The sequence below is a fragment of the Lampris incognitus genome, chromosome 7 (assembly GCF_029633865.1).
Source record: "Lampris incognitus isolate fLamInc1 chromosome 7, fLamInc1.hap2, whole genome shotgun sequence".
NCBI classification, from domain to species: Eukaryota; Metazoa; Chordata; class Actinopteri; order Lampriformes; family Lampridae; genus Lampris; species Lampris incognitus.
Window position 1 is genome coordinate 1,282,073 of NC_079217.1, and position 15,529 is coordinate 1,297,601.

At 47.1% G+C, this 15,529-nt stretch overlaps 1 protein-coding gene across 2 annotated transcripts in view; it reads right to left on the reverse strand.

The window, feature by feature from the left end:
* Positions 1-417: 417 nt before the first annotated feature.
* Positions 418-15,529, reverse strand: part of LOC130115437 (aldehyde dehydrogenase, dimeric NADP-preferring-like) — a 15,525-nt gene continuing 413 nt past the window's right edge. The window contains exons 2-10 of one of the 2 annotated variants that reach the window (XM_056283093.1): positions 14,833-15,012; positions 13,923-14,154; positions 12,569-12,654; positions 11,160-11,368; positions 10,472-10,589; positions 7,801-7,942; positions 5,944-6,110; positions 1,363-1,462; positions 418-1,263 (exon numbers count right to left, since the gene is read on the reverse strand). In XM_056283093.1, the coding sequence (XP_056139068.1) occupies positions 950-1,263; positions 1,363-1,462; positions 5,944-6,110; positions 7,801-7,942; positions 10,472-10,589; positions 11,160-11,368; positions 12,569-12,654; positions 13,923-14,154; positions 14,833-14,988 (1,524 nt within the window). In that variant the 5' untranslated portion in view covers positions 14,989-15,012 and the 3' untranslated portion in view covers positions 418-949. Of the gene's footprint in view, positions 1,264-1,362; positions 1,463-5,943; positions 6,111-7,800; positions 7,943-10,471; positions 10,590-11,159; positions 11,369-12,568; positions 12,655-13,922; positions 14,155-14,832; positions 15,031-15,529 lie in introns of both variants that reach the window. The other variant, XM_056283092.1, reaches the window with a different exon arrangement.

Genomic DNA, 15,529 nt, shown 5'->3' on the forward strand with positions numbered 1-15,529 from the left:
GGTTTGTTTCTCAGACATGTTTACTTTGGTATTTCCAGAAGAGGGCGCTACTATGTGTGGGTGTTAGCTAGCTGCTATGGCGGCACCATTAAACAGTTGTATTATGTGTTTAGTTGGCCTTTCTATCACATTGAAAACACAGGTCACAAGGTCCAAAGCTGAGGATGTTGCAATAAATGCAGCTTTTGGGGGGGGGGGTTCCCCCCCTTTTCTCCCCAATTATACTTGGCCAATCACCCCACTCTTGCGAGCCGTCCCGGTCTCTGCTCCACCCCCTCTGCTGATCCGGGGAGGGCTGCAGACTACCACATGCCTCCTCCCATACATGTGGAGTCACCAGCCCCTTCTTTTCACCTGACAGTGAGGAGTTTCACCAGGGGGACGTAGTGCGTGGGATTATCACGCTTTTGCCCCCTGCCCCCCCGAACAGACGCCCTGACCGACCAGAGGAGGCGCTAGTGCAGCAACCAGGACACATAACCACATCCGGCTTCCCACCCGCAGACACGGCCAATTGTGCCTGTAGGGATGCCTGACCAAGCCGGAGGCAACACGGGGATTCGAACCACCGATCCCCGTGTTGGTAGGCAACGGAACAGACCGCTACGCTACCCGGATGCCCTATAAATGCATCTTTTGAAATGGATTCATTTAAAGATGGCTTCATAAAAGGTTTTGTGAGTGAGTTATCATGACTTTGTCGTTGTATAAATAAATTTGACACCTCAGAACAGACAAGGTCTTTGGTGAGATCTTTGGCGCCCCCAACGGGGACCCCGACTTCAGACTGGGAACCACTGATTTGAGAATGTGACACACAGTGCAGTGTGGTGCCAAACATCTTCAAAGTTCAACAGGTGGACAACATTGTTGTCGGCACCATTTTTGTTTGAAATCTTTGTACAAAGGCAAGTGGGTGTGCAGTGTGTGTGCAGTGTGACGTCCACGTCTAGTAGTAAAACCCCTGCCAGTACCAACAGGTACAGTTAAGCCCGGCAGCTATGAGGAGAATTACCAACAGAGCTATGAAGAGGCCAAACGCAATAACGGAGGCAGAAACTGCCCAGACGAAGGTTCTCTTGGAGAAGTCGATCAGCGGAGACTTCATGGCCAGTCGGACCCTGCGTGCTCGCTGGGCGTCCTGAGGCGGGTACCGGGCCAAGTTGATGCTCTCCATGCCCAAAGACCTGACCAGACATGCTCGATGGTGGCTCAGCTGGTCAAAGGTGTGCTTGCCGTGGTAGCGCCCCATGCCGCTCTTACCTGGAGGAGTCACAAGGCCAGCGGACCGATTATCTATCGCAAATGTGGAAGACAATTAAATGAACGTAACACATAAAATGAAGTTTGAAGCTGTCATACCGATGCCACCGAATGGAAGCGAGCTGAGAGTGTAATGCATCATGACATCGTTGACCGTCACCCCTCCACTGGAAGTCTCATCCAGAAATTTTTTTATTGCCTTGGAGAGGTGGGTAGAAAGTCAGGCGAGGTGAAACAGAGGGGGGAAACACATTTATCGTGAGAGAGAAAGGAGAATCGCCATCAAGGCAGAGTCAAGCATGTCGCTTTTTTCTTCACACTGCCTCTTTAAAAGGGTTATTAGATGTTTGCTATATGAGATAAGACAGAGGAGAGCAACTATGGAGAACTTACATTAAACAACCCAAACTGAGTTTGAACAAGATGTCTTGGTAAACACTGAGTGGACGACCCCAGAAAGTTGAACCAGTTCATCTGAACACAACGCTTACTGAGAGAAACGCTTCATCTGTCATCTATGCACACTCACCATGAGTGTGCATCTTAACCTCTGGAGTGATTCTGAATTGCTGGTTCATCTAGAATAGAGTAAGTATCAGCTTTCCTGCTTAACAAGTTGCTGTTAGTCTTATTCCGGCTGCTTGAGTATTAGTCCTTTTCTCTGTACATCTGCTGCGGGTTCCTAGTGGGAACTAGTGGGATTTTATTCTAGCAGTAGCTCTTTTTTCTTTTCTTTTTTTTCACCTAGTCTGTCCTTAAGTATTTCTGGTTGCCTAGCTGTTTTGACTTAGTTATTATTTTAGCTTATAAATATATTCCTTGGTAACTTGCTGTTTGCAGTTTTAATTGTATTGTGTGAGGTTTGATAGAGTTTTACATAAGCGTCCAGTTTCTGGGCAATAGGCCTATTTTCAGTGTACCTCTTTGGCCAATTGGGTGTTAAGTGGCCAGGGTGTGGCCTGCCTTCCTGGCCGACAATTAGCAATCAGTGTTCTTTAAATCACTGCTGCTACTTGAAGCATCAGGCAAACAAGCCGAGGGCAAACAGGTCTAGGTTGAACAAAAGTAAGCGTGACTTTTTCAAGCCAAGACTTCATCAAGCAAGGACTGCTCTTTTTAGATCCGGTCAGTCATCTGTATCCTGTGTACCTAGTATAGACCAGTGTTTCCCAACCCAGTCCTCAAGGAACCCCTATCCTGCAGATTTTCTTTGCAACCCTGAATAGGTACCTGTTTGTAGTTATTCAACCAATTAGCAATGAATTATATGTCAGATGTTTCACACCTTGCATAATTAAGTGCTGTGAGATGATTGGTTGAGTAAGTATAAGCAGGGCTACCTATGCAGGGTTACAATGAAAATCTGCAGGATAGGGGGTCCTTGAGGACTGGGTTGGGAAACGCTGGTATAGACTATGTGTTTCCTTCACATTCCTGTCCTTTCCTTTTCCCAGGGCTGGCATAGACGTTGGGTCACTCCTCGGCGCTGTGTCCCTACCAATCTCCTCTATCCCACTCTCTCCACTCATGTTGAGCAAGTGGTGACGGGAGGGCTCTGGAATGGCCAGTCTGCAGTGCTGAAAGCTGAGTTTATCTCAGGCTACGCATCCTTGCTCTCCCTCAACTTTCTTGCTCCAACTGAGACCTGGATCATGCCAGAAAACACTACCACACCCGCAGCTCTGTCAGATGTGTACTCTTTTTCTCACACTCCGAGCTGGGAGGCGATGTGGTGGTACTGGCCTGCTAATCTCCCCAAAATGGAAATACTCTCTCGTTTCCATGCCACAATTTTCTCTGCCCTTTTTTGAATTTCATGCTGTTATTGTCTCTTATCCAGTCAAACTCACCATTACATTACATTACAGTCATTTAGCCGATGCTTTTATCCAAAGCGACTTACAATAAGAGCATCATGTAACGTAGGAAATCAGGAGAACTACTAGTCATCAGAGGTCATAACTGCATCTAAACAAGCATCTAAGAGCAAAACCAGTGCTAAAGTAAAAGTGCAAGAAAGAGTTTTTTTTTAAATGAGTGAATACGATAAGTGGTAAGAACAAGTAACAGGGTAGTAGTTCTTGAAGAGGTGAATTTTCAACCTGCGGTGAAAGATGGGCAGCGACTCCTCTGTCCTGACATCAGTGGGGAGTTCATTCCACCACTGTGGGGCCAGGACAGAACCGAGCCGGGACCGGGTCGATCGGCAGCAGGGGCCTCTGAGCGACGGGGCAACCAGGCGTCCCGAGGCAGCAGAGCGAAGTGGTGGGGCGGGGGTATAAGGCTTGACCATGGCCTGGAGATAGGAAGGAGCTGTTCCTTTCACTGCCCTGTAGGCTAGCACCAGAGTCTTAAACTGGATGTGAGCAGCTCCTGGGAGCCAGTGTAGGGACATGAGGAGGGGAGTTGTGTGGGAGAACTTAGGGCGGTTGAACACCAGATGAGCTGCAACTTTCTGAACAAGCTCCAGAGGTCTCAGTGAATAGCACACATGACCATTGTAACTCTAGTTAATGGTCACACCTATTTGCATATGAAACTGATTGCTGTTTTGGGTCGTTATGCAACTGTATTGTTTATAAGGGTGGGGACACCTGCAGTCACTGTATTGTTATAAGGGTGGGGGTACCTGCAGACACCGTATTGTTATAAGGGTGGGGTACCTGCAGCCACTGTATTGTTATAAGGGTGGGGTACCTGCAGCCACTGTATTGTTATAAGGGTGGGGGTACCTGCAGTCACTGTATTGTTATAAGGGTGGGGGTACCTGCAGACACTGTATTGTTATAAGGGTGGGGTACCTGCAGCCACTGTATTGTTATAAGGGTGGGGACACCTGCAGTCACTGTATTGTAATAAGGGTGGGACACCTGCAGTCACTGTATTGTTATAAGGGTGGGGTACCTGCAGCCACTGTATTGTTATAAGGGTGGGGTACCTGCAGCCACTGTATTGTTATAAGGGTGGGGGTACCTGCAGTCACTGTATTGTTATAAGGGTGGGGGTACCTGCAGACACTGTATTGTTATAAGGGTTGGGTACCTGCAGCCACTGTATTGTTATAAGGGTGTGGACACCTGCAGTCACTGTATTGTTATAAGGGTTGGGTACCTGCAGTCACTGTATTGTTATAAGGGTGGGGTACCTGCAGTCACTGTATTGTTATAAGGGTGGGGACACCTGCAGTCACTGTATTGTTATAAGGGTGGGGTACCTGCAGTCACTGTATTGTTATAAGGGTGGGGACACCTGCAGTCACTGTATTGTTATAAGGGTGGGGTACCTGCAGTCACTGTATTGTTATAAGGGTGGGGACACCTGCAGTCACTGTATTGTTATAAGGGTGGGGACACCTGCAGTCACTGTATTGTTTATAAGGGTGGGGACACCTGCAGTCACTGTATTGTTATAAGGGTGGGGTACCTGCAGCCACTGTATTGTTATAAGGGTGGGGTACCTGCAGTCACTGTATTGTTATAAGGGTGGGGTACCTGCAGCCACTGTATTGTTATAAGGGTGGGGTACCTGCAGCCACTGTATTGTTATAAGGGTGGGGTACCTGCAGTCACTGTATTGTTATAAGGGTGGGGACACCTGCAGTCACTGTATTGTTATAAGGGTGGGGACACCTGCAGTCACTGTATTGTTTATAAGGGTGGGGACACCTGCAGTCACTGTATTGTTATAAGGGTGGGGTACCTGCAGCCACTGTATTGTTATAAGGGTGGGGTACCTGCAGTCACTGTATTGTTATAAGGGTGGGGTACCTGCAGCCACTGTATTGTTATAAGGGTGGGGTACCTGCAGTCACTGTATTGTTATAAGGGTGGGGTACCTGCAGCCACTGTATTGTTATAAGGGTGGGGTACCTGCAGTCACTGTATTGTTATAAGGGTGGGACACCTGCAGTCACTGTATTGTTATAAGGGTGGGGGTACCTGCAGTCACTGTATTGTTATAAGGGTGGGACACCTGCAGTCACTGTATTGTTATAAGGGTGGGGGTACCTGCAGTCACTGTATTGTTATAAGGGTGGGGGCACCTGCAGTCACTGTATTGTTATAAGGGTGGGACACCTGCAGTCACTGTATTGTTATAAGGGTGGGGGCACCTGCAGTCACTGTATAGTTTATAAGGGTGGGGACACCTGCAGTCACTGTATTGTTATAAGGGTGGGGGCACCTGCAGTCACTGTATTGTTATAAGGGTGGGGACACCTGCAGTCACTGTATTGTTATAAGGGTGGGGACACCTGCAGTCACTGTATTGTTATAAGGGTGGGACACCTGCAGTCACTGTATAGTTTATAAGGGTGGGGTACCTGCAGCCACTGTATTGTTATAAGGGTGGGGTACCTGCAGTCACTGTATTGTTATAAGGGTGGGGTACCTGCAGTCACTGTATTGTTATAAGGGTGGGGGTACCTGCAGACACTGTATTGTTATAAGGGTGGGACACCTGCAGTCACTGTATTGTTATAAGGGTGGGGTACCTGCAGTCAGGTGAGACTGAAGAGGTCACTTAGATGATGATGAGACGTTTCTGTCCCTAAACGTTGTGTCCAGATGAACTGATTCAACCTTCTGTGATTTCCTTACCTGGATCACTGAGCAGCATCAAAACACTAACTAGCTGAGCCAGCTCACTGACCCATCATTGCTCCCACTGTGGTTCTCTCACCTTCTTGTCAGAGCAGAAGACGTAGAGGGCCAGAGGCTTTTCCCGCTCGTTGATGAAGCGGATTGCATCATCCATGTCACTCACTGTCACTATGGGCAACAAGGGACCAAAAATCTCCTCCTGCATCAGCCTGGAGTGGGGGGGCACATCTTTCAGCACCGTGGGCGCTGGAAGGATAGAGACACAGATGTCAACCCATGCTGTTCTTCTATACCAGAGTGTTTGTACCTTTTTGGAGGCAAACATAATTCCAGTGAGCTCATGTTTTCTTTCCCCCTTTTTCCGTGCTATTTTAATGCACAACTAGGTGCTGTGCTCAGATTTTGCCAGACAATGTGGGAGGGGGGAAGTTGGGGAGTATGATGAGGAATTTTACCCCTTGCAACTTGTAGTGATAGACCAAAAAAAAAAAAAAAAACCAGTGACAGCAGCAGAATAGCAAGCCAAACCACGAGGGTGATATTTAACAGCATGGGAACGATCTCACCCCAGGAATAATTAGGTCGTTACCCACAGGACCAGGGTTTAGGGTGTCCCTTGTGGCATGTATGGCTCAAAAAAAGCATTTTTATCACAACAAGCCACAAAGAAGCATTAGCCTGCTCACAAATGGTGTGCTGATAAACATACATTTTACATCTACCACAGATCTCAGCCTGCAGGTGGAGACACATGCTACGTCATCACAGGTTTTACTGCCTGTGTGACTGCGTGTGTGTTCACTGATTAGTTTCTGGTCAGCCGTTTTAAAACCAAGTTTCTTATTTTGCAAGTTCACAAAGTAATCCCTGCGAACACTGCACAGGAATAAATACCGTAAGGAATATCAAACCTGATAAATCACTGCTGTCGCTTATGATTTTCATGCTAGTCAACGGGGGTAACTGGGAATTTGTGCAGCTTAGAAGCCGTGAACGATAAGGTCTACCGTCTCCAGAGGCTGACACCTGCAGGAGGATACTGAGGACAACCTGAGCCACAAACCACCCGTGTGAAGAAGTTCACAACAATTCAACCAAGTAAACATGCGGTTGCCTCCAGGCTGCGGAATAAGCATGCCTCTCCTCTCTTTCAGATCTGCCCCATCAGTAGACTCGTTCAAACAGCTGATCAAAGGGGTTTTTTAAGGGAGCTTTTAGGGGGTTGTTCCTTATCCGATGAGAGGGTCTAAGGACAGGATGTTGTGTTGCTGTTAAGCCCACTGCGGCAAATTTGGGATATTGGGCTATACAAATAAAATTGAATTGAATTGATTTGATTTGATTCCTCCCTTCGAAGTGTGATCGGCCAGATTTATCTGGTGGTCTACCCAGCCTGGCTCTACCAAGCTGTGCACCGCTTCATTACCTGCAACTGCTTTGAATTTCTTTTTTTTCAAAAATGTTTCTCCCCAATTGTATTCGGCCAATTACCCCACTCTTCCGAGCCGTCCCGGTCTCTGCTCCACCCCCTCTGCTGATCCAGGAGGGCTGCAGACTACCACATGCCTCCTCCCATACATGTGGAGTCACCAGCCGCTTCTTTTCACCTGACAGTGAGGAGTTTCACCAGGGGGACGTAGGACATGGGAGGATCACACTACTCCCCCCAGTTCCCCCTCCCCCCCTGAACAGACGCCCTGACTGATCAGAATTTCTTTTGCTTTGAATTTCTGTATTGTAGTTCTTATTTTTCGCTAGATTCTGCACAGTGCTATAGCTAACACTTGTTTGATAAACAAAGGGGCCTTGAACTTTCTGAATATTTTTGACATTTTTCTCTAATGGAGCATGAAGTCAGAGTGGTGCCAAATGTACAAAGGGTCAAAGTTCAAAATGTTGCAAAACAAGATGATCGTGGGTAGAGAAGACTTCCTACCTATGTAGCACTGGGATGCGTCACTCTGCCCACCAAGCACAGCCGTGTAGCCCTCCATTAGGTTCATCACTCGGTTGAAGTGGTGTCGGTTGATGATGCGGCCATAATCTGCTGAGCATTTTGGATCAGCACCATAAAACTCCTGTGATTGATCAAACACAGTCGCATCTTCTCACTGAGCAGACGCCAAAGCAACTTATATATTCACATTCAGACAATTTATTTATCCTAGAAGGCCAATTCAGTTCCACCCTCTACCCAGATCACACACAATCTACCCAGACCATACACATCTACCCAGATCACACACAATCTACCCAGACCATACACAATCTACCCAGATCACACACAATCTACCCAGACCATACACATCTACCCAGACCATACACAATCTACCCAGACCATACACAATCTACCCAGACCATACACATCTACCCAGACCATACACAATCTACCCAGACCATACACAATCTACCCAGACCATACACAATCTACCCAGACCATACACATCTACCCAGACCATACACAATCTACCCAGACCATACACAATCTACCCAGACCATACACATCTACCCAGACCATACACAATCTACCCAGATCACACACAATCTACCCAAACCATACACATCTACCCAGATCACACACAATCTACCCAAACCATACACATCTACCCAGATCACACACAATCTACTCAGACCATACACATGTACCCAGATCATACACAATCTACCCAGACCATACACATCTACCCAGATCACACACAATCTACCCAGATCATACACATCTATCCAGATCACACACAATCTACCCAGACCATACACAATCTACCCAGACCATACACATCTATCCAGATCACACACAATCTACCCAGATCACACACAATCTACCCAGACCATACACATCTACCCAGACCATACACAATCTACCCAGACAATACACAATCTACCCAGACCATACACAATCTACCCAGACCATACACATCTACCCAGATCACACACAATCTACCCAGACCATACACAATCTACCCAGACCATACACATCTATCCAGATCACACACAATCTACCCAGATCACACACAATCTACCCAGACCATACACATCTACCCAGACCATACACAATCTACCCAGACCATACACAATCTACCCAGACCATACACATCTACCCAGACCATACACAATCTACCCAGACCATACACATCTACCCAGACCATAAACATCTACCCAGATCATACACAATCTACCCAGACCATACACAATCTACCCAGACCATACACATCTACCCAGATCATACACAATCTACCCAGACCATACACAATCTACCCAGACCATACACAATCTACCCAGACCATACACAATCTACCCAGACCATACACATCTACCCAGATCATACACAATCTACCCAGACCATACACAATCTACCCAGACCACACACAATCTACCCAGATCACAAACATCTACCCAGACCATACACAATCTACCCAGACCACACACAATCTACCCAGACCATACACAATCTACCCAGACCATACACAATCTACCCAGACCATACACAATCTACCCAGATCACACACAATCTACCCAGACCATACACAATCTACCCAGACCATACACAATCTACCCAGACCACACACAATCTACCCAGACCATACACATCTACCCAGACCATACACAATCTACCCAGACCACACACAATCTACCCAGACCATACACAATCTACCCAGACCATACACAATCTACCCAGACCACACACAATCTACCCAGATCACAAACATCTACCCAGACCATACACAATCTACCCAGACCATACACAATCTACCCAGACCATACACACATCTACCCAGATCACACACAATCTACCCAGACCATACACAATCTACCCAGATCACACACAATCTACCCAGACCATACACAATCTACCCAGACCATACACAATCTACCCAGACCACACACAATCTACCCAGACCATACACATCTACCCAGACCATACACAATCTACCCAGATCACACACATCTACCCAGACCATACACAATCTACCCAGATCACACACATCTACCCAGACCATACACAATCTACCCAGATCACACACAATCTACCCAGACCATACACAATCTACCCAGATCACACACAATCTACCCAGACCATACACAATCTACCCAGACCATACACAATCTACCCAGACCATACACAATCTACCCAGACCATACACAATCTACCCAGACCATACACAATCTACCCAGACCATACACAATCTACCCAGACCATACACATCTACCCAGACCATACACAAACTCACAGACAAGCGGCAATCATCGGTATGTCAGAGACAACAGACAGGTCAGTACATGGGCAAGAGATGCACACTGTCACCCTCGTGTGGCCTTGCATACAGACTCACACGAGGACCAGGCAAAGGGTAAAAATTCATAAAAGTTAAAAGAATAAAATAAATTAATAAAGCGTTCTAAGATGCATTGCACGCTACAGTCCCCCACTACAGTCAGTGAACGTACAGGCCCACAAGCCATGTGGAAAACAAAGAAGGTATAAACCAACTATTGTGGTTTAAAACAACATAAAGCAGTAGACTTACAAGAGACTCACTGTGTCTCCATAAAGCTCATAACAACAGCCTTTTAGAATCGGGGGCAACAGGATGATAATCAGATCATACCAGCAGGGTTTGTCGGATTCCCTCAACCACGCGGTTTTGGATGCTGGGTTCACACAGGATGTAGTCCGGGGCGATACACGTCTGACCACAGTTGACAAACTTTCCCCACGTGATGCGACTGTGGAAATGCAATGGACGGTGGGTTAAATGTACAGCTCCCCCTCCCCCCTGAACAGGCGCCCCAACCAACCAGAGGAGGCGCTAGTGCAGCAACCAGGACACATACCCACATCCGGCTTCCCACCTGCAGACATGGCCAATTGTGTCTGTAGGGACGCCCAACCAAGCCGGAGGTAACGTGGGGATTTGAACCAGCGATCCTTGTGTTGGTAGGCAACAGAATAGACTGCTATGCTACCAAGATGGCAAATAGATCAAGTCATTTAAATGTAGCTGTTGTGAGTACACCAGATTTATATTCAACACAACAAAACAAAGAATAAATAGAAAATGTACTGAGAGGAGTCATAAAGACTGGAGTGTATTGTAAACTGTGGTGTCCATGCACTTTGTTCACATGGAGTGTGGCCGAGAGCTCATAAAAGTCTTTTATGAGAGACCATTGTATAGTGTATAGTCAGCCTTCACTGGAGTGATGATACCATCTTTATGCCATGGTCACGGAAAATACTGATTTCTGATTGGCTGGAAGGTGTGGGTTGAAATCCTCACTAAGTGCTGTGTTTACCGGCAGGCGACTCTGAGGTTACAGTTCTTGTCGATGTAACAGGGGCTCTTCCCACCCAGCTCCAGAGTAACGGGGGTGAGGTTGCGAGAGGCGGCCTCCATCACCAGTCTGCCCACTGCGCTGTTCCCCGTGTAGAAGATGTGGTCAAATTGCTGCCTCAACAGCTCCTGTGTCTCTGGTATTCCTCCTGTTACCACTGGATAGAGATCCTGAAAATAAAGATAACGATTACATGAATAGTTTGCCCCCCCCCCCATCAATCCAGCTTGTTAATGACTTGATTTTTGAATTTTTTTTTTAATGTTGATCCTCGTAGGGAAATTACACTCTGCATTCAGCCCATCCTAGCTGTGTAGCTAGGAGCAGTGGGCAGCCGCCATGCTGCGCCCGCAGACCAACTCCAGTTGGTCTTGCCATGCCTCGGTCAGGGGCACAGACAGGAGTACTAACCCTAACATGCATGTCCTTTTGATGGTGGGGGAAAGAGACCATCATAGTTGGCAAGTGTGATTCCATTCCAGTTTTAACACTTAACTATCCAGTCACAGGACTGTGAAGGGTGATGAGAAGTCTTGTTTTTCCCACCACATTTGGCCTAACCTGCTGTTTCTGGAGGACTCCTAAGTGTCATACTCTAGTTTATGGTCAATCCTCTTGAAAGGAAGAGGGCGTCCGGGTAGCATAGTGGTCTATTCCGTTGCCTACCAACATGGGGATCGCTGGTTTGAATCCCTGTGTTACCTCCAGCTTGGTCAGGCGTCCCTACAGACACAATTGATCGTGTGTGTGGGTGGGAAGCTGGATGTGGGTATGTGTCCTAGTCGCTGCACTAGCGCCTCCTCTGGTCAGTTGGGGCACCTGTTCAGGGGGGAGGGGGAACTGGGGGGAATAGCATGATCCTCCCATGTGCTACGTCCCCCTGGTGAAACTCCTCACTGTCAGGTGAAAAGAAGCGGCTGGTGACTCCACATGTATGGGAGGAGGCATGTGGTAGTCTGCAGCCCTCCCCAGATCAGCAGAGGGGGTGGAGCAGAGACCGGGACGGCTCGGGAGAGTGGGGTAATTGGACAGGTACAATTGGGGAGAAAAAGGGGGGTAAAATTTAAAAAAAAGGAAGAGATTGACAGCTAAGACTTCAGAGGACAGGTCCAAACAACACACCAAAACACAGCTGTTGAATCACTTCTCCGTTTTTAAAGCTTTTCTCAGCGTTACAAACTATAACCTGCCATGAGTTTGTTGTATTCATTTGGTCTGATTCTATACTTTTCTTCTTCTCTATGTGTGCCTTCTGTATCGGGTGCAGGGGTTTCACATGTAGGCTATAGGCCATACCCTGGACTAAAACAATAGCCTGCTTTTACAGGCACTGCTCAGAATAACGACATTCATGAAGGCCATGTGCAGACCTGGTCCAGATAGCGAGGCAGCAGAGCCCGGAGGAGGAGGGACGAGTACTCGCTGGTCCCTGACGGCTTCACCACAGCTGCGTTGCCTGCAGAGGGAGAATGAGGACGTGTGTGAGCGGGATGACATCACCACGCGATGAACACAAGACGAGCACGGAGGCTGGGGACACACAGCTGACAGGCTGCCAACTTGAACCAAGTTCATCCCAGCAGAAATGTCACATAGTTTTGGTTGAGCTGGCGGTTCAGAAGAAAAGGCCAATTATCTGACACCCGTGCCTGGCTGCCTGAGAGGTCAAATACTGCCTCTCTCAGGCTTCCCACTCTTTTTAGGAAATCATTTTCCAGGTCTTTTCAAGGACATTTTCTATTACTTTCAGTCTTTGCTCAGATATACATGGCAGCTGTTGTTCACAGCAGGTTTGTAAATGGACTATGTCGCTTTTAGCTGGTCACTGAACAGAACCCCTGAATTTCAAGCTCTGATGTGCAGTCTCAGCGGCCCAAAATATGAAAGAAAGAAAAAGAAAGAGAGTCATTGTACAGCTTACAATGATATTTGTTCTCCGCGTGTAACCATCCTACTGTATAGGAGCAGTGGGCAGCTGCAGCACTGGGGACCAACTCCAGTTCTTCGTTCCACTGCCTTGCTCAGGGGCACAGGCAGGAGCATTAACCCTAACATGCATGTCGTTGGACTGTGGGAGGAAACCGGAGCACCCGGAGGAAACCCACTGCAGACACGGGGAGAACATGCACACTCCACACAGAAAGGAGCTGGGACGGCCTGCGGTTCGAACCCCGGACCTTCTTGCTGTGAGGCCACAGTGCTGACCACTGGGCCACCGCGCCGTAACACTAACAATATATGACGAGATGTGATCTCGGCTAAAAAGGACACCAAAAATATGACATCTCAGTGGGTAAAAATATGTTTTTAAAACTAACTTTACAATTTTCTATGACCTCAATAATATTTTCAGGATATTTCATCAATTTTATCATCTTCTGGATGTTTTCCAGGACTGGAAAAGTAGTGGATAAATTCCCAAGTTTTCCAGGATCATGGGAACCTTGCTGCTAATCTGATGCTATTTGCTACTGTCTCGGTGTACCAGGAACAAACCAAATTCTTCTTCTGAATGAACTCTGAGTCAAAACCCTATCACACCAGATATGGTTAGTAGGCACAGCCTTGTTGTTTGATGCTTATTAGAAACGCACATCTCAAAAAGTGGCGACAGAAAAAGGAAGCTGCTGTAGATGAAGGCTAGTACGTCCCCTACATCAGCTACCCTTTTCCGATGTTACCAAGGAGGTAGCAAGGAAATAGTGACAGAGAAGAGCCCCCTACCAGCAGCAATAGCCCCAACCAGAGGTGTGAGAGTGACTGCCCAGGGGTAGTTCCAGGCCCCTATGATGAGCACCACCCCCAGAGGTTGCGGTTGGACATACACCTCATCTGCTATGGTGAGGAGGTTTTTCTCTACCGGGCGTGGCGCGGTCCATTCGGCCAGTTTGCTGATTGCCAGGTTGAGCTCGTTCTCAAGGCCAATCAGCTCCAACAGGGGTGTGTCGTACTGGCTCTGTCGGAGGCAAACAAGGACATTTTAAATAGATACTAGTGCCACCTGTTATCAGCATATTACATATTCCTACTGACAGACCTGAAATGTCTCGTCTGTATGGGATGCTCCAGCCTTGTATTCAAGGCAACACAAGTCAGACCAAGTGTTTTGAAGGGACAAGCCCGAGTCAAGTCTGAGGCTGAAACTTATCGAGTCTGAGTTAAGTCCAAGACTATAGGGTGGCAAGTCCGACTCAAGACCAGTCTGGCCAAAATGTATGTAAAGACTTGCAACAGAATGGTGCAAGTTCAGTGAAACACATGTTGAAAAGGTCAAAATTTCATGACACTATAATATTCATTTAGACTTTTGTTTCCTACGACCATGGACGGAGCATTCAAATTCCATTTTTCCAGTGATTCAGAGGCATAGATTAATATTAGTAAAGAAAGACAAATTAGATTAAATTGCACTATGTTACCATCATAGGAAGTCTGATATGATTTTCAAGAATTAGAGAAAAAAGAAATTAAAGTCTGAGTCAATACGCTGTAAAGTCCAAGATGAGACCGTCCACACTCAAGCACTAAAACCCCAGCACGTACGGTAAGTAACTCCAAGTTAGCTGGACGTTGTCCGGGTATCGAAAAGCCTGGCTGGGGAGTAGAGTTGGTCATCGGTTCTCCATGCACTCACCCTGTTGATGTCCTGTTTGAGGGCGGTGGCAATCTCAGTGTGCCGTTCTGTGATCATCCTTAGGAGGGCTTCGAGCTGCTGCAGCCGGAACTCCAGAGGTTGTGTCCTACCGCTGAGGAAGGCCTCCTTGGCCCGCTCCACCACCTGTCTTTCCATGGAACCAGCTGTCAACTCTTAGACCTGCAGTACACAACACACCTGCATGAGACAAACGCACACCGAGTAAATGGAAGGTGCTTGTTATCAGGAAGCATATGAATGAGATATTCGTTAGATCTTCACAATCAACAAAAAAAAAACCCTAATGAGTAGAAGAACATGGAAAGGCTCCTTTGGTAGAATGTTGCTTTATTGCAGGTAAACATTGTGAGGGAGACTTGTGATGTCGATGAAAGTCTTCCTCTCCAGTCTTGGAGATGAAGCTGTCTCTGCCCCATGATGCTTCATCCTAACCGAACTGAAAAGACTGTGTATGAGCAGAGACTAGGTGTCAAATGTGCAAGAAAACAAAGGAAATCCCCCCAGAAACGACGGTTTATATATTATGCTAGTTTCCTGCCCTGTAAAGGTTCCAATAAATAAAATGTTTTAGCCTAAAAAGAAAAAAAAGTTTTTCAGAGCCTCTGTTTTACCAGACAGCAGCAGGGTCAGTATGGTCCGTTTCTCACTGGGCACTTCTCCATCAGAAAACATCCTC